Source organism: Trachurus trachurus (assembly GCF_905171665.1).
Source record: "Trachurus trachurus genome assembly, chromosome: 2".
Taxonomy (NCBI): domain Eukaryota; kingdom Metazoa; phylum Chordata; class Actinopteri; order Carangiformes; family Carangidae; genus Trachurus; species Trachurus trachurus.
This window is the reverse complement of record NC_139914.1, coordinates 3,972,781-3,995,939: the sequence shown is the minus strand read 5'-3', so window position 1 is coordinate 3,995,939 and position 23,159 is coordinate 3,972,781. Positions and strand designations below refer to the sequence as shown.

Sequence of the window (23,159 nt, the reverse complement as noted above, 5' to 3'; positions counted from 1 at the left end):
ACCTGCACCGCCTTCAGCTGCTCCCGGTTTGATTTCGGCCAAATGCCACGTTTTCATTTTCCATTTCGTTTCCATCACATATAGAAAATAAAAATGACAGTTCTCCTCTCAAACCAAAGGAAAATCACTCCCATCCTCTCATGCTGCTTATCAAGTATGACAGGCAAGTGGCAATTGAGTTGCCCATTATGTGGGGACAGATGCTCGGTGTTTCCCGTGATACCTGAAAGCCCAAAGGACACAGCATGAATGCCATGACCTCATTATATTGTATAGTCAAACAGCCACAGCCTCAATAGCCTTCAGCCAAGTGTTTCTGCAGGGGGAAAAGCTTAAATTCAAACAAATTACACCACTTTTGAAGAATCCATTTCAATGACAGCTCCTACAGAGTGGAGCTTTTCAGATACTGAATGGCTGCTTTTGAATACAGCTCCATATATCTCACCTTACTCTTGTCGTATTACTTTTGATATCACAGCCGAGCCTTTGTCTCATATCCTGGATGGTTTAGCGAGCTGTGTGTTGCCGACTTGCCGGAGCTTTAGGAAAAGCTGTAGTGATGAGACACATGTATGTATGGATGAACCGATTTGACTGCTCGACCATATGCTGTGTGTATTTGTGGGCGTGTTTGAGCCCGACATGTTTTTGACAGTGAGTGCCAATACCCTCATTTTTTTTGCTGCTATTCTGGGGATGATGATATTCATCATGTTGAAATACGACCGGCGTCAAACCAAAAACAACAAAGAACAAAAGCAGAGAGCCTCTCCTCTTGCTTTTTTTTCTCCAACACAACACATGAAGCTTCTCCAAGATTAATGTCATCATCCCAGACATTATCTAACAGTTAATAAAAGGCCAAGCGTCGCATGATACATTACCGTCGGCCCTGCATTAATGGGAACTTTGTAAGTAACATTTTTGACTTTGATCTTGGCCTTGACGCTGAAAAAAGTTCAAGAAGTGCATACTCCGCCCTTGTCATCCACCGTTTCCTTCAACTATCCCCCCCTCCTCTCCCCTCCCCGGTGACCCTCTGACACTATTGACTGAATCGTTGATGAGGATGCTGAGGAGGTGAAATCCTGCACCCTACGATAAGATCAGAGCCTCCTGTGACACCTCAGCCACTCCCATCCCGTGTGGACAGCGGGGAGGTGCAGGGATGCGGGGGAATCAAAGCTGCACAAATTTCAATTTCATGACTTCAAAACCGGGTTGAGAAGCCATCTGGCGCTTTGAGTCCAGACTACTGTAACTAAAATCACACAGATCCACCTTAGAATCATCATTCATTTTGAAGAAATGCTTTTACAATACGTCATTTTTTGTTGGAGTCATTTATGAGACTTTAAAGTGCTGTAAGTCCAAATTGTGGAAAAGGCAAAACTGAGAAATCCTCTATTCTTCAACTGCCTTTGAAGCAAATCAAGTGGGGGTACAAAGCACTGTGTGTGGGGGTATTGGAGATTGAGGTATTTTTTTAAATTCTAAAAATAGTAAAGAATTATTTTCTTTATCTCAGTGGTGAAAAGCATTGATATTAGGCATTGATCTTTTTCTAAGGCACCTTTTGAAAGGTGCTTGGATGTTTGGCTGAAAGTTGGAGAGAAAAAACGTAGGATGGTTATGTTTTGGCCACAGGCAAAGTGACGCAGGTTTGTTTGTTCTTCGGAGACAAAAGAAGCTGTTAAATTCTGGTATCATTAGGAGCTGTTTTCAGTCTGTTCTCTCTCTCTTTTTTTTCCCAACAAAATGTACAGAGGACGTCTGTCACGGCACAAAAAGTCAATACAAACTGTCAGCAGGAGTTTTATGGAAGGCAGTAAAATTGAGGAATCTACCTGTTGTTATTTGGAAATGTTTATGACATTGATGAAAAAATTAGAGCAGTTGGTTTTCCATTTGCTGATAGTGACTCGCTTTTATAACATGCAATTTTCTTGATAGAAATTTTTCCTATTGCAGGATGCAGCGTGAAAAGTGCATTTCATTTTAACAGTAAAGAAAACCTGACACATATCAGGAAACAGAAATTTGGTCTGTATCTATCTGTATCAATATACAGTATATTATTCATACGTAGATTTAAATTCTGCAAGTGGCTTGGCAGGAAATACCGTCTAAAAATCAAGTGTTTTGTTCCAGCATATTTTCCAGTTTAGGTTAATTTGAGCACACACAGGGAATCCAGTGTAATTAAGCTCTGAGATTAGAACATGGAAATGTATTTGGTTTTGTATCCTCCCCTCTTAAGTACAAATGAGTCGAATGCCAGCAGAGTCTGCAGACGAGCGTATGAATTAAAAAAAAAAAAGAAAAAAAGAAAATCAAAGGAATCCCTTACTCCCTGATGCAATTATTTCATATTCACATTAGTTTTTTCCGGTCAGTGACATTAATGACTTTGAGCAGTGAATCTGGGCTCTGTGTGGCGCCACTGAAGGGAACCTAACGGGCAAAATATCTCTCTGCTGCAACATACTGTGCTGAGGCTTGGCTGCAAATTTGAATAATTGTTACTTTTTATTAGATTTTTATATTTCAAAAGCATTTTAACATTAGAGACTTCAAATTCAGGAGATTTACTGTGAGTGCTAAAAGGCTTTAAAATTGAAAAAGAAAACTGTGTATTGCTGAGACGCCACAGCAACAAAAAAATGTACCATGACCCCGTGAACCGTGCAAAGTACTGATAAAAATCTCACCAGCACTCTGTTGTTGAGCCGGTCTCAGATCATTCACCATGCTTCATTTTAATTTCCTGAAATCCCTCAAGTCAAAACTCACCACGGCGTGTCCTTTTCCCTCTTTTCAGAAGCTCCACTCTCGGATCATGGATCTGTCTGCGGCAGATTTGCTCCTGGAGCCTGAGAGGAGCAAGGCCTTCTTACTTTCCAGGAACATGGACTTTCCGTCTAATGTAAGCTTAATGGGAAACACAGGGGGGCAATGTACTGTATCTTCTTTGGGAGAAGACAATGTGCTTTTTTTTTTCCAGCCATGTAATTCGTCCAGGTAGCATAACCCACCCCCCTCAAGAAATCATTACAAGATATTAAAATACAGACCTAACAATCTGAAGCCGTGACCCCTCCTCTGCCCTCAGCAGGAAGAGCTGGCAGTATCACTCGGCACTAAAAGGAATAAATCCTTGTCATATTACCAGAAAAGCATCGATTGGGACTCATCGTCAGTAAAAATGACTCCATAGGACACTGTGGTACATTACTCATCTTATGTATTATGCATTAAGCGCTGAAAATGAGTTTGCTCCATTCTTTTACCCTTTTACCCCCCCAGAGAATGCCACCTGATAAACTCTAATGTGCGCTGCGAAAGTGGAAGAAGAGGGAGGAAATGAAATAATAATGGCCACGGTGTGAATTATAAATCGTCTTGTTATCTAAATGTGCAAAAGCACCACATCTCAGTAAATGGGTCCGGCTAAGTGACGCACACAAGTGACACTTACACCGCACGAATATCTCATGTTTCTCATGATGTCGCCTCGCACAACTTTGGGATAATTTATTTGCACAGTGAAATCCTCTGCAGCGAGATGCAAATTGGATAAACATCTGCTGCTTTGCGGTGTCTGCACATGGAAATTTGATTGATTTTTTTTTTTTTAAGTTTGCAGACTACATTGCTTTAGCTGTTTAAGAAACTTAACAATCTTTGATTGGAGTGTCATGTCCTTCTCAAATATCTTGCATCAAAAAATCAACAGCGAGATAGCAATTAGATCCGCAACACTTCCTAACATCAAATTCTCTTAATGATTAATGAAAAAAAAAAAGCACAAGTTAAAAAATCATCACATTCTTGGAGTGGCATCTCATTTATCCATCATCCCTCTGTATTGTGACCTCTCCTATCTCTGTCTGTGTCCAACAGGAGGTCCAGTTGAATGGGAAGGCGGGTCTACCTGTGGCCAAGTGTCTGAGCCAGCTGAGTCTGACGGTGGCTGCGCCTGTTTACCCACGCAGCAGCTGCAGCAGCAGCGAGCTCTCCCTGTCCAGCGCTTGCAGTGAATTCTCCAGCGGCTCGTACACCTGGAACGACGGACGCTCCTGTGGAAAAATGGTAAAAAAAAAACACAAAAAAACACCACCCACCACTCTGTAAAACTCCAATCCAGCACGTAGTAACTCAAATGTGAGGTTGATGCGCTGTTCCTCTCCGCCCTGCAGTCGTCGCTGACCTGGGAGAAGAGGCTGAGTCTCGGTTCGTCGGCCCCGAGTAACATCTGCGCCCCGCTGGAGGAGCAGCTGCCCACCAGGCGCAAGGAGAGCCACATCCTGGAGGGACTGAGGAAGCTCCAGAGGAGGAGACACAGGAGCTCCTCTTGCTCCTCCAAGGTCTCCAAGTCGGACTGCATGAACTCCAACGAGGGCATCTACTCCCTGGGTGTCAAGAGCGGGGCCAAAGGGGTTTCCAAGCCCGGCCCCGCGCAGAGAGGTTCGCTCGCTGGGGGCAAGAAGTTCTCCTACGACTCGGATGATGCTGACGACGAATTGGCACATTCCAGTCGTGGAGATAACATCCCCACCAAGGACGGCTGGTTTTACTGTAAGAGGCGCTCCCACAGCATCTCAGAAAGTTTATGTAGCTGGGAGGGAACACAGGACAGTGGAGGAGGAGGAGGAGGAGGAGGAGGAGAAGGAGGTGATGGTAGCTCAGGTCTGGTGGCGATGAAACCGCCGCCTGGCTACGACTCAAAAGAGCGTCCAGAGAAACTCATGAGTTTTATCAACAGTTTTCTCCCCGAGGGAGGGCGCACGTCCGCTTTTTCTAAACCAATAAAGCAGCCAATCACCCACCTCTCCGACGTGGACGATCCGGAGGAGCTCAAGTCCGAGTCCAGCGTCGTCCAGCGAATGTCCTTCATCCAGCCACCGGAGCAGCGAGCGGAGAGGGACTCCAAGAGGCCGTCGAGGGATTCGGCCAAGCTGCCGGCGCCGCAGTGGCTGCGAAGAGACCAGGGGCGCACCCAGTCGGCGGACGGGAGGCCCCGGCCCTTCAGCCTCATTAAGGAGCCCAAAGCCACCCAATGCACTCAGTCCGAGGAAAGCATTTTGGCAATATTTGACGCGGAAGGAGAGCCGATTGAACTCTGTGCTCAGAAACTCGCAGCGGGCGCCGGGTCTCGGAGTGACGTTCCAACTGGCAAAGCAGTTCCCGACTACACGGAGCTGGTGCCCCAAGAGAGGCCGACGAGGCAAAAGTCGGCAAACACGAGAAACTACACGGTGCTGGAATCCCCGGAGAAGCCGTCGGAATATCAGATGAGGACGAGCAAGACGAGCAACAGCAGGGAGGGAAGCGCAGAGAGGCTGTCGATGCAGCTGACTCCACAGAGGAAGCTGATTAAACCTCCCAGCAGCCGAGCTAACAAAGGTCACTCAATCCCTCCTTTGAATGATTCCACCGCGCCCAAGTCCGGCGGTTCAAAGATTCCTGGTCGCAACAAACCTTCCGCGTCCCCGCTCAGATTGTCAAAGGGCTCCACCACCGAGCAAAGCAACGGTGGAAACTCAGGACCCTCCGGCCAGGAGAAATCCCCCTCCTCTCCTACGGTTAAAATGTCCAGGTTCATTAAGGCGGGAAGCTGCTCCCAGAGCCCGAGGGCGGTGAACTCCAAGCTTCCCGGCCGGGCCGACTGGAGCAAAGGCTCCTCCTCCTCCGGCTCCCCACACCTCCCGAGGAGGCAGCTGGAGTACGCTGACAACGGCGAGCAGCCCACCAGAGACAAACACTGTGAAACCAGCAAAAATAAACTCAGGTCCCCGTCTCCGCCCCCTCCCCCCGGCCGCACCACCTCCTTACTGATCAGACCAAACTACGAAGGGTCGCCTCAAGCACATAAAACAGGGGTAGCTCAACCATCCACGCCGACCACTGTGAGGGGCCCTCCCCCGAGTTACCACACCTCACTTGTACCAAATATGCAAACGACACTACCCATCAAGGATAAAGACTGTTTAGACCTGGATGCAGGCTACGGGACTGCACTTGCACCTCAGAAACTGGTCGACAAAACCAGTCAGCACCTTCAAAAGTCCCCCGCTGCGACTCAGACATCTACTAAAGGCACTTCCAAGCGAATGACCACGAAAGACTACCTCCCTCCCGCAAACTCAGGGTGTGCTCCCGAACCTGAAAATGCACCTAAAAGCTCAAAGAATGTCCCCCCTCCCTACAGCGCCCTCAGAGGGTCCTCGCTCCAGACCTCCTTTGCAAATAAAAGAGGATCCACCCATGAAAATGTCCACCAGTCGGTGCAGAAGACGTCTGTTAGTTTACCTGTAACGCTTCAGGACTCCCCTCAAGGTAAAACGGAGCCGCAGAGCGGGAAAGCTGTCATCAGCCCGCCCGGCTCGGTCATGATGTCCCCGAACGCGGCGGAAAAAGCCTCAAAGACTCGCATCCCGATGGGGTTCAAGGCGTTTCTGAAATCTCCCCCCAGCCACAAGAACAGCCCCTCCATACCGGGCAAGCAGGAGAAAGATCATATCAACTCGGTCTCCAAAGAGACCGTCACTTTGAATGCTTCCACCCAGTGTGACGGCCTGCAGCCAGAGTACAGCATCGACCCACCACCCAAGATGTCCGTGACAGAGGGAGAGAGCGAGGTCCAGTGTCGGTTACTGGAGGAGGAGGCTCACGCTGCTGTGTTACCAGAGGAGGGGGTCCTTAGCGATAAGGGGAAAAGAAGTAGTCAACTTTTCTCCAGATCCATATCTGTTTCTACCAAACCTCATCTAAAGCCGGCCTTGGGGATGAACGGAGCCAAAGCTCGCAGCCAGAGTTTCAGCACCAACTACATGGACAAGCCCAACATCAACACTCTGGACGGACCCGGGAAGATCCGAACGCAGATCATCACCAACTCAGGTGAGAGGGGGAACTCCCTGTCCAGACAGAGCTCCCTGGAGGTTCCCAGTGTTGCAGTAGCAGAGAGCCCTGTCCATTCTTCCAGACTCAGCCAATATGGAGGCATGACGGGGTCAAACAGCCATAACGTCCTTCCTGAGAGAACTGCTAAATCAGGCTCTAAAGGAGAGGCAATCACATCACCGTCTCAAAAGGAGGCGCGGAGCTTGCCCATCAGCGACCGGACTGGTTTGAAAAACATTCGTAAACCGGCGAAGGTCGCCTCTCATCCGCAGTTTCAGCCTCCGGCCTCCTGCGTCTACAGCCCGGAGAACCAAGCGCGGGAGACAGGAGGCGTAGCAACCGGCGCTACTGAGCCAGACTTCAGCAGGGAAGTCAAAGCTCAGACGGACTCGCCAAACAAACCCGCAGATACAGACGAGAAAAAAAGCGGCTCCACAGTCTGCACCATCGAGGAGAAAGTCATGATGGGAATAGAGCAGAATTTGCAGAAGTGTCAAGAACAGGAGAAGGTCAGCGAGGCCAAACAGAAGACCGGGCCCTCTCTGGCCAACTGGTTCGGCCTCCGGAAGAGCAAACTCCCGGCGCTGAGCGGCAAAAAAACAGACTCCCCCAAAGAGAAAAAAGAGGAGAAGAAAGAGCTGAAGATCGGATCGGTGCTCGGAGGCAAGCAGACGAAGACGGACAAGAAGAAGGAGAAGAGGAAGAGCGAGAGCCAGCAGAAGGACGTCCAGGAGGCGGCGAACCTGTCCGAGGTGAACAACAAGCTGAGCTCCATCATGGACCACTGCAACAACCAGATGGGTCAGATCGCCACTCAGATCCAGTGCAGCACGGCGTTCATCGGCAAGGACCAGTTTGTGAAGGAGCTCCTCGGCAGGTGGGTTAAACACCGTCTTTGTCATCAAGACCGTCAAGAATGAATTATCCTTAATTGATCGGATGCGATGCTGATTGCTTCCCGTCACTACGCCCTGCCAGAGTTGTCTTGCTATTTAACGCATCGACACATTAAAACTAATTGGTTGTTCTAGTAAATTAAACATGAGCCGTCGCCGCGTTAAAAACCTGTGTGTTGAGAGAAAGTGATAAATAAACGGCACAAACAGCAGCTGTCTGTTTGAGTTATGACTCCACTCCAGTGAGCAGGAGATGTTCTTGGTCCGGCATCAACACACACACACACACAAACACATAGTCAACACACTCCAGCTAAAGCAGCTCTCAGCCACATTTCGTGACTCCCACTCCATTGATTTGCCACTTCAAATCACAACTCACAGATGTTTATCCAGACGTTCCTGCAAACAGCGACTCGAGAGGTTGTTAGAAATGCGACGGTTAGTCTTTCTGCACATGTATACGTATGTTTGCATGTTCTTTCTGAGGTTAAGGAGCAGGTCAGTGCCGTTTATCAGCAGGTTCACCTTCTACCTGCCAAGTTGATAAAGGAGGAACGGCGCGGCCGGACATAAAAACAGATCACATCTTATTTCCCGGTTTCTCCGGCAGGTCGGCTCTGAAGGGCGGCTCCGTGGCTGCGTCGCCGCCTGGGATCTCCACGCCCAAGAAACACAGTGAAATGAAGGGAGATATGGAGATCTGTCCAGATACCGCTGTAAGTTTGCAAACACTCCACCACTCACTTTATTTACTTATTTTTTCAGTGACGTCTGCTTGTCTCCGACTGTGATTGGACGAGCTGTCGACACATACGTGCAAATTCCCACAGGTTCCAGCATTTGAACTGTATATGGACGTGTTCACAAACACATCCACAACACGGCCGCCTCTTCAGCATCATATCCCCCTCAAGGCTGCCTATTGATTCACATTGTGTTCTGACTCAGCCTGCAATTCATCGCCCACTTTTTCATTATCAGCCCAGGCCGCCGCCGCTGTTGTTGTTTCCACAGGCTGGAGGTTTTATAAACTGTATCTCTCATTGAGACGGCCATCAGGCCATGCATGTAATACAAGCGATAATTAGGCCTCTCTCAGCAGCTTGATTCTTTAAATCATATCTCTGCACTTGGTAAAATTACGACCTTTCGGGTTTTATTTTTTATTATCTGTCAGTGAAAAAGAAAAAGAACCAGAAAATGATGGAGAGAGCGTGCGTGCGAGAGAGAGAGCCTTAAAATAAGTATGATAAAGAAAAACGGGAAGCAAGGGGAAGAGGGGGCTGGATGGAGGAAGAGAATGACAAAAAGAGACTCCAGATGATGTGGGATTTCGATAACACAGAGGAGCTGCTTATCACAGGCGCTGAAAGCAGCTATTTAATACCATCCTCCAAGCCTTCCCTCCCCACAGAAATGCAACAAAAGAGCCACTCTTTATGACCTACAAGCCCCTCTTGCACCACCCTTAAAATCATTTCTTTAAATAACCCAATTAAAGAAAGACACGAAATGATTACAATTACCTCACATTACCTTCTTTTTGAACAAAACTTAAAACAGATCTCACAATGTCAGAGTCTTACAGTACTTATTCATCTGGAAGCTTTAAAATACTCCCTCCATTAAGTGCAAATTATAACATTTTACACAAACAATGGCCTATTTGAAGCCTAAAAGACACTTACTCGTATCATATATTATGCTTTTTATTAAGTATAATGGATTATTATAGCTGCTTTTTGAAGTGCATATCACACAAACATGCTTTGTTGTTATTTCAGACCCTTTTAATGACTCAGAGGATCAATCTGAGGGCTGAGAATGAGGAGGCACGCATCCCAGACACGGCTTGTCAAGACCACATGATAGGTAAGCTCGTGTCTCGGCACTTTTTTTTGCCAAATGTATTCAAAAAAGTCGTGATCAAATCTTATCGTGTGTGAAATTTGAGTTGAGTTTTTTCAAACTTGAATCCGTTTCTTCCACGGCACCAGGAGTTCATGTTGTCTGTTGTTTTAAACCACTGAGTTTCATATTTGCAAGTGTTTACCTCGCTCTGTAGCTGTTGTTTTTTTCATCCAGCGCGCAGAAAGCTGTCACATACAGTCACGAATCAACCGGTGCAACAGAGCATTAACACATTTTACAGTTGTGATTTCCTGATGTGATTGACAACTCAATTCCTCCGCCGACTGATTCCCCCCTCACCGTCAGACTTGGCCATTACTATGGGGAAATAGCAGCGGCCGCAAAAAAAAACAGCATGTTGACAATCCAGTCAGGTGATTGATGTGCAACCAGGTGATATTTTACAATGCCTGAGCAGCTAAGGAAGTGAAAAATAGATGCATCAAACAGTTTGTGAGACGGGGGTGATTATTGTTGTCATTGCAGTGCGACAAACTTTCATTGTGGTGTGTAATTCAGCGAGGGGGAAGGAAAGAGAGCTGCTGGTTACTGGATGTGCAGATGCACTGTTTGTCACTCACTTGTCAGTCAGACGGGCGTTGGAGAAATTGTCTCCGTGATCCATCTAAAAGGTCGTAATGACATTTCCTGCGATATATATATAAAATTAAGATGGTTCTTTTTATTACTCTGGGCCAAAAGGTGCTTCTTTTTTCTTTCCAGTGTCAGTCTCTTGTCTTATAAATTGGATTTCCTAAAGCATAAATTTCAAAGATTGTCCTATGACATTTTTTAACTTTACTCCTGCATTTACAACTGTCAATCAGCGCTCTCATATAAAAAGTGGAATCATGTGTCTACTTGGAGTCATTGATAGTAAAGAGTTGGTTGCATCCTTCAACACAGAAACAAATCTTTTACTTTATTGCCTCCAACTTGCTGTAAAAGTTGTTTTTCGCAGCATACTGTAGCGTCATAGTTGGCACTGATTACATGCTGGAGACTCTGAGACATTTAAATGGACTTGTACTGAATCTGCCAGTTGTTTGTGTTTTTGTCCGGACCGAGTGTTGGTGGAAATAATCTCTATAGAAGCAGACGTGGTCGCTCAGTTTCTCTCATTTTCGTAGTTTGCACAATCACCTCAGAAGTAACTAATCAAATCAGAGTGTGAAAAGGAACTCGTGCTGCGTTTGGAGCCAGAGCCCAAAATGAAACAGTTAATTGTCTGTGTATTGTGATTAACAGGCCGCCTTCTTAATATTCTGCCAACTAAGCACTTCCAGACAGTGTGAATTAAATATTTCATAAAGGTTTCGGCTGCAGCTTTTCATCGCTCCTCAGCGCTGCTTTAATGTCACGTCTCTCCAAAGTGCAGCATTGACTCGCCTAATGCCAGACAAACACATCAATCATGTAAATAGTTTACATCCAGCCACTTTATGATGCAAGCAGCCCGAGTAAAATCCATACTCATGCTATGAATGCAGATTTTTAAACTCACTCCACAGCGGTCACTTCTTGTATATTACCAGATGCAGTATTTATCCTCATGAAGAGATAATAAAATACATCTGACTGGTCTATAGCACAGAACGGCCCTGATGTATCTGCAGTGATTTGATGGCATTGCTGATCAATACCAGTGATTTGGGCATTTTACTTCACCGCTGGCTTTGAAAACTTTCTCTCTGAGCTTAACACTGTTTTGCGGGGAAGATTTTCAACAGGCAACAAGAAGAAAAAAAAGACATTTAAGGCATTTGAAAACTTTCTTTCTAGACTTAACTCTGTTTTGCAACAGGCAACAAGCAAAAACAGACGTTAAAGGAACATCTCGCAGCAGATTTTGTTGCTAAAATACCAGTTTCTACTGTAAAAGTGCAACTTTGTCCAATTTATTACCAACTGTCAGTGTGTTTTCACCTAAAGGTTGACAGAAGTATTTCCTAAATGAGGTTATGGTTGTTAGTGATGACTCCCTTTTCCCCCTTTGACACCTTCTCATTGCATAAAGCCAATTTCACACAGTGGAGGTATCAACAAAGCAGCTTTCTCTCCTCAAAACCCCGGAGCTTGTATTCAGAAGTGATAGGGAGCTCATGAAAAACTAGATTATGTCCAGTTGTTGTTGCCTCTGGGTGGAATTACTGTGGACCTTGTTATGGTTTGGTTATAGAGGGCATTTTGAACTGCCAGGCTTGGCCTTCAATTATACAGCTGTGTAATCTATGGCTCTCTCTGCCCCGGTTTTTTTTGTCTCACACACAAATAAGGATTCATGTGTGCACTCGCTGTGTACATATATGTGTGTGTGTGTATCAACCACATCATGCACTTTTAAAACTTGGATCAGGATTTTATGTCAGGCTTTTTACTTTTTCCGCAGCAACTGTTCTCTGTGCACATTTGTGTACGAGTTACCAGGCCATCTGTCTGCTGTGCGTGCATCTGAACACCGATGACTGATTTTCACAAGTTCCGTGTGTACGTTATATGTCGCCGAATGTCACCGAATGTGACGCGCTCACCTAGCGAATTCATCCATAGCGCTTCACAGATCCACACCAGGAGAGCAGGTTTACAGCGACAGGGGGAAAACGTTTTTTTCAGATCAGGATACTCTTTGTGGACTCGTCTCGAATGCCCCTCAGATTTCAGAGACGGCTTTTAATTCATCGAAGGAAATGCTGTGTTTGTGCATCCCACCGAGACAAAGCTGTACAGTTGAGAAGCAGAGCCTGGCAGTATCGATCCCTCCCCTCCACAACACACAAAGAGCGAGACAGAGTCGGGCTGCTTTAAGAGGTTTTACCTTCCAATATTTTGGAGAGACGGAGCGGATGGCTGAAGAGGCTTCATCGACTGTGAGGCCAGCACTGGATGATATAATGTAATGGAATCGTGTTTGCCCAAAGCAACACAACCACACACACACACAGAACTAACACAACAGTGCTTTTTCACTTTACAACTTTGCTCTTTGTGAAAAAGTTAGAAACCCACTTAATAAGAGGCCGATGTAACTGTGGGTCGTTAGCGGTAACAGTTACAGGGACCTGGGCTGTGATGAACGGCCGTCCATCTGTTCCAGCCTCAGTCAAGGATCTGCAAACTCTTGTCTCTAAACAACAACGTCCATCTGTTGCCGTTCGCCGGCTTTCCCCCTGATTACAACCCAGCATGCACTCCTCCGGTTGCGACTCGGCGACTGTGTGTGTTCAGGTGTTAATTGTAGGGTTGTTATGTTATGTAGATAGAAGATGCAGCTGTCGGAGGAACCAACATCAGTTTTCTTCCAGAAATGTTCCAACATTGAATAAAAATGCTGTTTCTTCTCTCTTCTCCTACTGACCACGTGTTACCAAACCTGCCTCAGACGTGCTCTTTACTCACAACCCCTTCCGCTGCATGTGAACCCCCAACCTCTTCCTCCGTGTCCCTCGGTGGTCGTCTCCCTGCTTCTCCCAGACGTTACACTCCTCTCCCTGTCACTCTAGGCTCCGGCTGTCAGATGAGAACCCTGGACAGCGGGATCGGCACCTTCCCCCTCCCCGATTCCGTAACCCGAGCCAGCGGTCGCCACATCCCCAAATCCGAATCCAGCCCCGATGGGGTGACCGCCGGCTCCTCCGAGCTCCACCCGGAGCCCCCCTCTTCTCACCCAGACCCCCCTCACCCCGATGTGAAAGTGCCTTCCCTCCCAAAAACCCGTCTGCATGCCCCCGCCAGCATGGGTCACTCCCTGTCCGACCCCACGGTGACCAGCAGCGCCGACGCCCCGGACGCCCAGAGCCGGCTGCCCAAATTAGCAACCACAGGTGAGTCAAGAGAGGCTGTGTATGTGTGTCAGTATTGAAAAATAATGATAACTAAAGTGTGTCCAAGCAAATTTCTGTCAGTAGAATTCCATTTTACTATTTTAACGAACAATTTCCTGATTTTATTTAATAATTCTAACATTTTATCTGCCTTACAAGAGCACTTCTATCTTTGTATTCATTTACTTATGTTAATTCATTTGTACTTTGCACTGTCTTTGTGGGCACAGTGCTGCTTATTGTGGACTTTGGATTGTGGGGTTTACATGAGGTTTTTCTTCCTCTTTTCTTCTTTTTCTGTCATGTTTTATCTGTAAAGTACAGAAGAGCATTAGGGCCAACAATGGAGATTTTTTTTTTAAGATTCTGAGATAAAAACTCAGAAATTCTGAAAATAATCTTAAAAATAAAACCTATTGTTGGTCCTAATGCTCTTCCGTAGTAAAGCACTTTATGCATATATAAAGAAAGTTATTATTATTATTGTAATTATTATATTATTGAATGGCCCCATCACTGAACTTATGTATTGAGTCATGAGTAGGCTGTACAGTGTGGGAGTAAAGGTTGAATGTAATTTATACAAACAGTCATAACATTACTATTTATGGTACTGATGGGAATTAGCTTGGACAGACTTTAACAAAACTTCAAGTTAGGTCCATGTCCTTCAAATGAGGCGATGAGGAATGTCCTTTCTGAAAACCATCTTTACTGCTGTAGAAATCCAGACATGAGCTTCTGAGGATCGCGAGGACATATCTTCAAAACAGCAGTCGGAGCTGTAAACTATAAGCTTCTGAGCTTTTCAAACATTGCTGAGGATTTATCTGTCAGAAAAAAAACAGCTATTTAATTCTCTGTCTTAAAATGTAACATTTTATTATTTTGCGCTGCTCCTGGGAATCCTGATATACCTCGGTGCGGCCGGTTTGTTTTACTCTGAGCCCGCTGGAAGATCATCAGCGTTTGAAGGCGAACGTCGCTTTTGTTTTTTGAAGTGGTTCCCTCAGTCCTGACTGTGGAGGAAAATATATGCGTGTGTGCTTCAGTTATCACGCGGCGGGCCCTGAGAGCCTGAGACAGCTTGTTTTCGCTCTCAGGATGTCAGTGAAATATTGAATGTCACCGTACTTTATGTTGTTGTGCACATTCTCATCCAGAGCCCTGAAGGTCTCCAGACAAGCAGACAGGAGGAAGATGTTCGGGTTATTTAAGGAGCCTTGTTTGTTCAGCTAATTCTGAAAATCCACGCTGACGTCTGATACTCGGCTCGGGCTGCTACACACTCATGCGTCCTTATAGAAACTCACACACTCTCTCAACCCTCAGGAAACTAACAAATGCAATTAAGCACGTCAGCGCAGCCAGAGATCGTAAAGCGCCTTCTGCCCGGGCGTTCGGCGGCGACGCGCAACACGGAATGGCGGAGGTATAAGATGCAATCAGATGGCTGATTAAAGCTGCAGCAACAACAACACAGGGATGAGCGATCACACCCGGGGATTCATGCTTACAGGACATTAGCCTGCATCTATTTCACCTGAGTGCTGCGGTGGCACTGCAGAGGCAGCAGTTCGAGCCACAGCTGTCGGTGCAAACACACACACACACACACACACACACAGCTCTTCCTGTCGGAGCCGTCCCTGCGGAACGACTGAGGAGCCCAATCTTTATTTTACTACTTTTTCCCTTTGTATCTTCATTATGTAGAATCACAAAGCCAGAAAAGAGCCGGAGTCTGTCACAGTGTCTGCTTCCCTCACAGGCCAGAGGAAGAAGGTGGAAAGAGTTGTATTATCTTGATGCAGATTTATTTCTCAGATGGAGATGGGGGGAAAAAAATAATAGTGTGTTATTGTGATGCAGTTGAATGTCAATTAGAGCAGCGTCTGTCCGAGACAGCGGTCGGCAGCCTGATAATAAGGCTTTTGCTTCCTCATTCAGGGACAGAAAGCCAGGAGTCATGGCTGGGAACAATCACGGGGTGGACACCATTACCGTTTGATATCTGGAATATTGAACAGTGGTGGAGGCGGTTAGATGGGTTTCGGTTGAACGGCTGAGCGAGATGTGCTCATCCTGCGTTTCATCAGCCTGTCTGCCCAAAGAGAGATTGTCACTTAAGAGAAATTCAAATGATGTCCCCCCCCCCCCCCCCCCCACTCCTCCTCCTCGCCAACCGTCTATACGCATGTGGAGAATACGAGACAGCCCATCTGTTATTTACTGTACACTGACTGACTCATTTCTCTTTTGACTCTTTTGACTTATAGACGCAATCAGGACAAAGAGGCTGAGTCTCGGCGCTCCGCGGAGCCTCAGCTCCACAGAGGACAAAGAGAAAGACGCAGAGAGGAGGATGAAGTCCAAGGACTACGACATACCCGGCGTACGTCAGCTACATCCTACTTCACTCAGATCCGTTATATCTCCACAGAACATTCTCACAGTTTCTCCTAAACATCTACATCTACATATGAATGCCCAAGGCCTCAAAAAAAAAAAAAAAAAAAAAAAGTATGGATGTTTCAAGTGCATCTTTTGAGCAGCCTTGCAAGAGATAAGTTATTCTTTCTAAAAGAATTATTTACAGGAAAACAAAGCACCGCTCCAATGAATTTTACACAAAGCTGCATTCAAAGATTTTTTAGTTTGATTTTTTTTTTTTGGTTTTGTTGTTTACAGCCTCTGTTCTTTAGTCATCGCTGTGGTGCTCGTCTTGAGGTTGTTTTTTTTTAAAGATATGAGTATTTCTAAGATGCCTCTGCTTCTGTGACTGTGAACAGGAGCGAGCCCTGCGAGTGTGCACGTACTCGGGCAGCAGCAGCGACACCGAGACCGAACTGGAGGAGACGGGAAGCACGTTGGGCTCGCCGCAGAGGACCCTGGTCCACAGAACCAAGAAGAGTGACTCAGGTCTGGTTAAAATAAAATCCTTTTCCACTTCAATCTTTTCTTTCTTTTTGTTTGTTTTCTCTGCTTTAACTTGTGCTGTGACGTTTTCCTCCACCCACCCACAGTGGACCAGAACGAGGAGACCCTGAAAAGAAGCAGCGTGGAGAAGTCTCTGTCCATCATGGACTACTACCAACACGACATGTTCTCGCACCTGGAGAAGGACAGCAGGAGGATCTCCCAGTACAACCTGTTGCACAAAGAGTCCTCGCTGGACGGCAAAGCAGGAGACAGGCTCAGCGTGAGTACTACAGCGGCTCGTCGTTCACAGCTCATCGGTTTCACTCGTAAAAGATGCTTTACTGGCACGCTGCTGATCCTCATCACGCGTTTTACTGGCCGTTACTCCAGGAGGCCGTGCATTAAACTTCCTGCTAATTTCTGCCCTGAAGTTCCTATTTATTGGAAATAGGAGGGAAACTCGCTGCTGTATATTCAAGCTTTTGTTTTCTCAGTCTCAGACTTTTATTGATTGTTTCACCTCAGTTTTCCGTCTGAAGGAGATAACACCCTGCGTTGATTGTCGAAGAATAAATCAAGAGTTCTCCTTTCATGGCGCCCAATGGAGGCACGTTCAAAAAAGAAATAAAAAGCGAGGGGGCCTCCACATGTAGATGTGTGAGAGAATAAAAAATGATATTAAAGAAAAAAAAAAAAAAAAAACAGCCCCTGCCCTCAGTGGAACTCCTTTCCCTGGATTGAGACACACGCTGTCACAGGGATTGCATAATTTTTCTTCTTCCCCCCGGCGCCAAGGTGAATAAATTGAATTTTCACCATTCCTGCGTGTCATAGATTCCCAGCAGGGAGTCTTTCCACGTGGTCAAAGAGAGAGTCGCAATGTCAACTTTGCCTTTGAAATCCCATCCTACAGCTGCGAACCAATCCGCTTTCCTTTCCACCGGTGGAATTGTTCGGCGATTTTCATAGAAAAAGCCGCCTAATTGCTTTCGATCGGCTCGCCCTCTCGTGTCAGCGAGTATTTGCCTACAAGTATTTAACGCTGCTGAATGACAAATGAGGATCAGAGACCATGAAATGGCCTCCAGGCTGCGTGGCCGGGCTCCAGGGGACAACCAAACACTCCTCTCTTACACCGCTGCCGCCCCAACACACGCCTGACATAAAAATCCATATTCTGAAGGGAAAAAAAGAAAAAAGTGTCTGACTCAACACAAGTTTAAAAAACAATCGCGCATGAGCGGTGGGAGAAAGAGCCGGATTTATCCTGCGCTTGACCTTTGGTGTCACCTTGGAATTTAACACAAAGACTAAGTCTAAACTATGTGTGAAACATTTACATAATACTTCTTCTACACGTGTATAAACAGCTTATTTTACTATTATTTGACAAGGACATGACAAATGTGTGGAAGTCGGGTGCAGGGGGGGTTTGTTTTGCTGCGAGTAGAGAGTGAGTCAGCTGACGTGTCCTTGAGCAGCCAACTCTCAGCTCAGAGTTCGCTGCAGCCGACCGGGCCGTCCCACCTCCAGCCAAAAGATGTCACTCAAGATATAAGGGCAGAGTCTCCCGTCTTAACGAAATAGCAAAGCCGGACTCGCGTGAGAGAGCTCGGCTTCTGATCCCGACTCCCGGCGGAGAGAGAGAGAGAAACGACTCCATTAACTGGGCATGCAGGAGACGAGAAAGGACAAACAAAGCTCTGTTTGTCTCCATCCTCCAACCTGTCTGTCATTTAATTGGATGCGGTGGGACAGTTCAGCTCCAACCACTGCCATGTTTACAGTTGTATAATTGCTCAGAGTTTGAAGCCTTGATGAGAAGATTTCTACTAAAAATATTGAAACAGAACACAGTTCCCCGCAGGGTTGGTGTTAATGTTTTTTGTCCAGTCACCTGGCCCCAGTCAGAGCTGTGGAGCAGCTGTGATGATGGATGGCTGCTGTTGAACCCATTTACCCTACATTATTCTCCAGAAAGAGACGATCCGTCTGCGTGCCATCACCTTCCTCGCCCCCTTCGCCGTCGCCACGTCCGCACCCGAGTGACCGCTTCCCTTTGTGTCGCGACTCAGAGGGAAGAGAGAGACAGAGAGAGAGAGGAGCGGCTCTGGAGACGTTGTCACCGGCCAGGCAGTTTGGTGGGAAGTTTTGTGGCCGGTAGCGGGGGCCGGTGTCAGAGCCCCGTGATTTAAGCGCCTTTAATAACCTTTCACAAACACTCAGGAGAGTGATGTAAAGCTCAGCGGCTCCCATCAGAGCCCTCACAGCCCGCGCCGGCCTCCCATTCATCATCCTGACAGCACCTGACAGCCCTGCTAACGGCGGCCTCCGCCCCCTCTCTCTCCCTCTATCCTCTCCTTCCTCTCACTCTCTCTTTTCTCCCACGTGTCTTCTCTTGTCTTCCCCTTTCAGTTTTGTCTCTCTCTATTTCTGCACATGTCTCGTCGTCTTCGCACTTGACTTCTCCTGCTTTTGTTCCAAACACTTTTCTTCTGTCCTCGCATTTGTTTTCCCTTCCCCAAACTAACTTTTCTCATTTCTTCATTCCTTTCCCGCTCACTCTCCACCTCCCCTCCCTCTCTCCGTCCTTTGTCTTCATGAAGGAGAGAGAAATTGTTGCAGGAAAATAACATTAAAACAAGCCGGGGCGCAAGCATTACTGAAGTGAGGGAGATTCCCAGGTCCTGAATCAGCATGCGCGGCGTCTCCTTGAGGTGTAATTTGAAACGGGGGCCAGCGGATAATCAAAACTATGACAAAACCAGCGTGCAAATAAATATCAGCAGCAGAGAAGATGCGCTCCGCCATCATCACTGTCAGATTGATAGCATAACTAACCTGGAGTCAGAGGGAATAGACCCGGAGATAGAAAGTGAGAAACAGCTGGTACTGATGACAGGACTGGCATCATCATGACGTCAGAGACCACACACACACACAAACACACACATCTGACTCTAACGATGCAACAGTGAATGTGAGCAGACAAATTAAAGATGTAATACGTAAGATTCCCCTGCTGGTTGTTTGTTAGCGTGGTGTAGTGTAGATTGTGTCATTGTAGCTTCTCCCTCTTTCTCCATGATGCAAAAGTTATTTGCATTCAAGCTTCACAGGCAGGTGTTTTGAAAAGGCAGACACCAGCACGAAGAATGAAAAACCATGTATACAAGTCAAAAACAGAAAAATACAAAACAGCGGGAGAGAAGGAGAAACATGTCTTGACTCGAGTCACAATAAAAGAGCCTTTTGTGGGGGAACCGGTCGACTGAATTCAAGTTTAGACATCCCATCACCGACATGCGATGCAGAACCAATTGCCGTCTCGTGTTTCAATAGGGAAGGCTCTCACCGAGACGTCCGCCCAGCCCGCAGCCCCTCGGTCCTGCATGCAGCCATCATTGTGTCTGCGCTCGCAGGTGGTACAGAGACCTGCGCCGGGAAGCTTCGATCCGCCCGTAATTGCGTTCCCCCTCCAAAATCAAATCCAATCAGCAATAACACAGCCATCCCACCTCTCTTTTCCTCTTGTTTTCTGACCGAATAGGAGACACAAGAGGAGAGAGTCTGTTTTTCTCTGTCACAGGGCCCGCAGTAATCACCCATCCCCATCACGTCACGCTCTCTTTCATTCCCTCCGGCCGTAAAACAACAAGTTTTATGGCTGACGATGATATAAAAGTTGCGATGTTATGAATAACAGCATGTGGGAGTGAAACTAAAACCCAACAAGTCTAATCTGCATTCAGCACCTGTACTTAATTTGCACTGAACCTGCACGCCTGCTCAACATTTCACATCACATGTGAGCCACATCTCAACCTTTGGGCAACGTTTTCCTTTCACCGGCTGTCTTCTTTGCACATTCATTAGGTTTGCAGAAAGTTCACATCAGTGCACATTAATGGGTCTTGATGGGATTTTAGGGTGCAAGGTTGATGCGGCATCCAAATAAAACATTGCATTTTGACATGATTTGCTATTTTTTTCCACGCACTCGAGCTCGACCTCTGAAGTTTTAAAGAGAGTTAAATAATGCAAAGTAGAAATCCTCTGTTATACTTGTACACAAATTTAAATAAATCATTTCTCTGTGTTTTGCAAGAAAAAAAATCCAATTTTTTTCGATGTTCCTCTGATAAAAGCAGAAATTAAACAGAAATCTGTGCACTTAAGAGACAGAGCTGTTTTATTTTTTATTGTTAAGTGCCTACAGTTGTCACATTGAGCTCTATGGACCGAGAGTCCTGCTGGTTTCATTCCAGCCCCTCAACACAATCGCTCTCACCTGGGAGGACAGGTGAATGCAATTAGCCGGCTGGTAGGAGAGGAAACCAACCAGGCTTCAGGCCCGGGAGGAAACAACCGTCACTATTGTTGTTGTTTTTTAAAGTCTCTGCAGCCTGACATACAGCAGGATGCAAAAACTCCCTCCGGTCACAAGGAATTGTGGAAAACAGCACATTTACGCAGATGTCTGCAATGAACCAGACCAATAGAATATTGCAGGACACAGATAATATTTTATTTTACAACAACAGACAGACGGTTTATTGTTTCAGGAAACTCAAAGCACGTGTTTCCATGAAGAAACTCAACATGTTTGGGACCAAATTTGTCAAAATCTGCTGTGAAATGTTGAGTTTGATCTTTTTTGCACATTAGTAATTTGACCATGAGGTCAGTCAGCGACTGGAGGAACTTGGCAACTTTTTAAGATCAAAGAACGCCGGTGGGCTCCATTACCCACATGTGGAAGTTTTAACTGTTCCCGATGCAGGCGTGTTTATGTGTTCATGCCTGTTGTGCGGAGTAGATGTGGGATTATGTCTGAGGGGAGATGCACCCTGCAGCAAAAACGCTAAATGGTCCAGAGTCTGAGCATCCCTGGAGGTAGCACCAACCCTGCAGCTATTCCTCTGTGTACTTACCCATGCAAAAAAAAAAAAAAAACAACCTGTGCAGATAGCTGCTCTGCTGCAAGCCTGGAATTGCTGTTTACAGGCTCTGAGGAGGAGTTTTGATGCTGATCGCCGCAGTAACAAGTTCCCTGAAGTGCCCTTCAAGGCTTACAGTACAAGTTGTGGAGGAATCTTAAAGAGCTGGCGCGACATAAACAACAAGCGACTATTTTTAGGTCGGCGCTTGTTATTGTTTCATCATTAGCAGTGACATGGCATGAAGTCACGAGTGCAAAAATCTAGATCTTTTTGATACAACGAGACCCACAATAGTATCGTTTTTCACTTCTAACAGCGTCTAAACAGCTACAGCTCCTCAACACATGTCAGCGGAGGAGTCACCAGCGTGTTCAGGATGAAACGTCCCCTGCTAGTTGAAGCCGTGTTAACAGACAGCAGCTTTCCCTGGAGTAACACCTTCCTGATTATGCTAATCTGTAAAGCAGCCTGTCACATTCTAGCTAGTATAACAAGAGGAGTGAAGGAGGAGGAGGAGGAGGAGGAGGAGGAGGAGGGGGTGGGCTGGTGGTGCCCAGGTGCCCAAAGATGCACATCTAGCAAGACCTGAGAGAAACATTTGGTCCTAGATCAGTGTCACGCACTGAAGCGTTGTCGGTCTCATCGCCTCGCAGCTCAACACCGTGAACCAGATGAGTTAACATGAGTCTGAACTGCTGTGCTTGGTGTCTGTTATGCATCTGTTAAAGCAACAGAAGTGGGAAACACTGTAAAGGGATAGTTCAACATTTTGGTAAATTTGCCTATTGCCATAATGTCTATAGTCACAGCGGTAGGTTCATTACCTTTAATTATCGGTGCAGGTTGTTTTGAGATCTGCAGAGAAGAGACGTGAGCTACTCAGCGAACACAATGGAGATGATCAAACTCATCAAATACACAATCCAACAACTCCACAACGCTCTGGTGGACAAGTTGTGACCTGCACATTCACCACACTATGAAATAATCATGAATAACTATGTAACATTACGACACATGAAGCAAATATTGGAAAACAACTCTATCTCTACATTATTATTACAATATTATTTCATAAGTAAAGTGCAGCATATGTCGAGATCAATCAAGACGCATCAAATCATGTTGAATCGACACGTTTTGTGCTTTCTGTTGATCTCTGTTTCCTTTTTTTTTTCTCTGCAGAAGGAGATTTCCCCGGAGAAAACGGCCGTCGGCGTGAACCAGCCGGGCTCCCTCGACTTCTCCCTGGAGTCCCTCAACAAGCTGAATCACAGCAGCTCCAGCTGCGGCAGCGGCCTCTACCCGGACTCGGGCTTAGGCGGCCGCAGAGGCGACGTCCACGCCGACGCGGGGAAGAGCTCGGAGGACTGCTGCAAGGTGGACGAGCCGTCCTCGTCCAGCTTCTCCAGCAGGCCGGGGGCCGACCCGGTGGGCTCCCTGAGCGACTCCCTGTACGACAGCTTCTCCTCCTGCACCAGCCAGGGCTCCAATGACGTGTAGGGCAGAGAGACGGGGAGGGGGTAGGGGGGGCAGGGCTGTAGTGGAGGAAACCTAGTCCACGTCCTGAGTCTGGTTTTGCAGCCACTCTGACATCTGGTCGTGTTCACAGCCGTCACCTCCTGCCGTTCTCAGTTTGGTTCTTCTTCTCTAAATTCCATGCGTTGCCTGTTGGGATGGCGAGGGCCGCACTCGGCCTGCGGAGTGGATTTCCTGCAGCCTGGACCGGACTCACTGATTCCTGCCTGGAGCCC

At 46.7% G+C, this 23,159-nt stretch overlaps 1 protein-coding gene across 1 annotated transcript in view; it reads left to right on the top strand.

The window, feature by feature from the left end:
- Positions 1–23,159, top strand: part of LOC311000213 (nck-associated protein 5-like) — a gene marked incomplete at its 5' end in the record, with an annotated part of 121,476 nt that extends 98,317 nt beyond the window's left edge. Inside the window, 10 exons of the mRNA XM_083990866.1 lie at positions 2,825–2,929; positions 3,907–4,095; positions 4,203–7,786; positions 8,419–8,524; positions 9,593–9,680; positions 13,220–13,540; positions 15,820–15,935; positions 16,333–16,462; positions 16,567–16,742; positions 22,591–23,159. Coding sequence (XP_083846992.1) covers positions 2,825–2,929; positions 3,907–4,095; positions 4,203–7,786; positions 8,419–8,524; positions 9,593–9,680; positions 13,220–13,540; positions 15,820–15,935; positions 16,333–16,462; positions 16,567–16,742; positions 22,591–22,908 — 5,133 coding nt within the window. The 3' untranslated portion in view covers positions 22,909–23,159. The remainder of the gene's footprint in view (positions 1–2,824; positions 2,930–3,906; positions 4,096–4,202; positions 7,787–8,418; positions 8,525–9,592; positions 9,681–13,219; positions 13,541–15,819; positions 15,936–16,332; positions 16,463–16,566; positions 16,743–22,590) is intronic.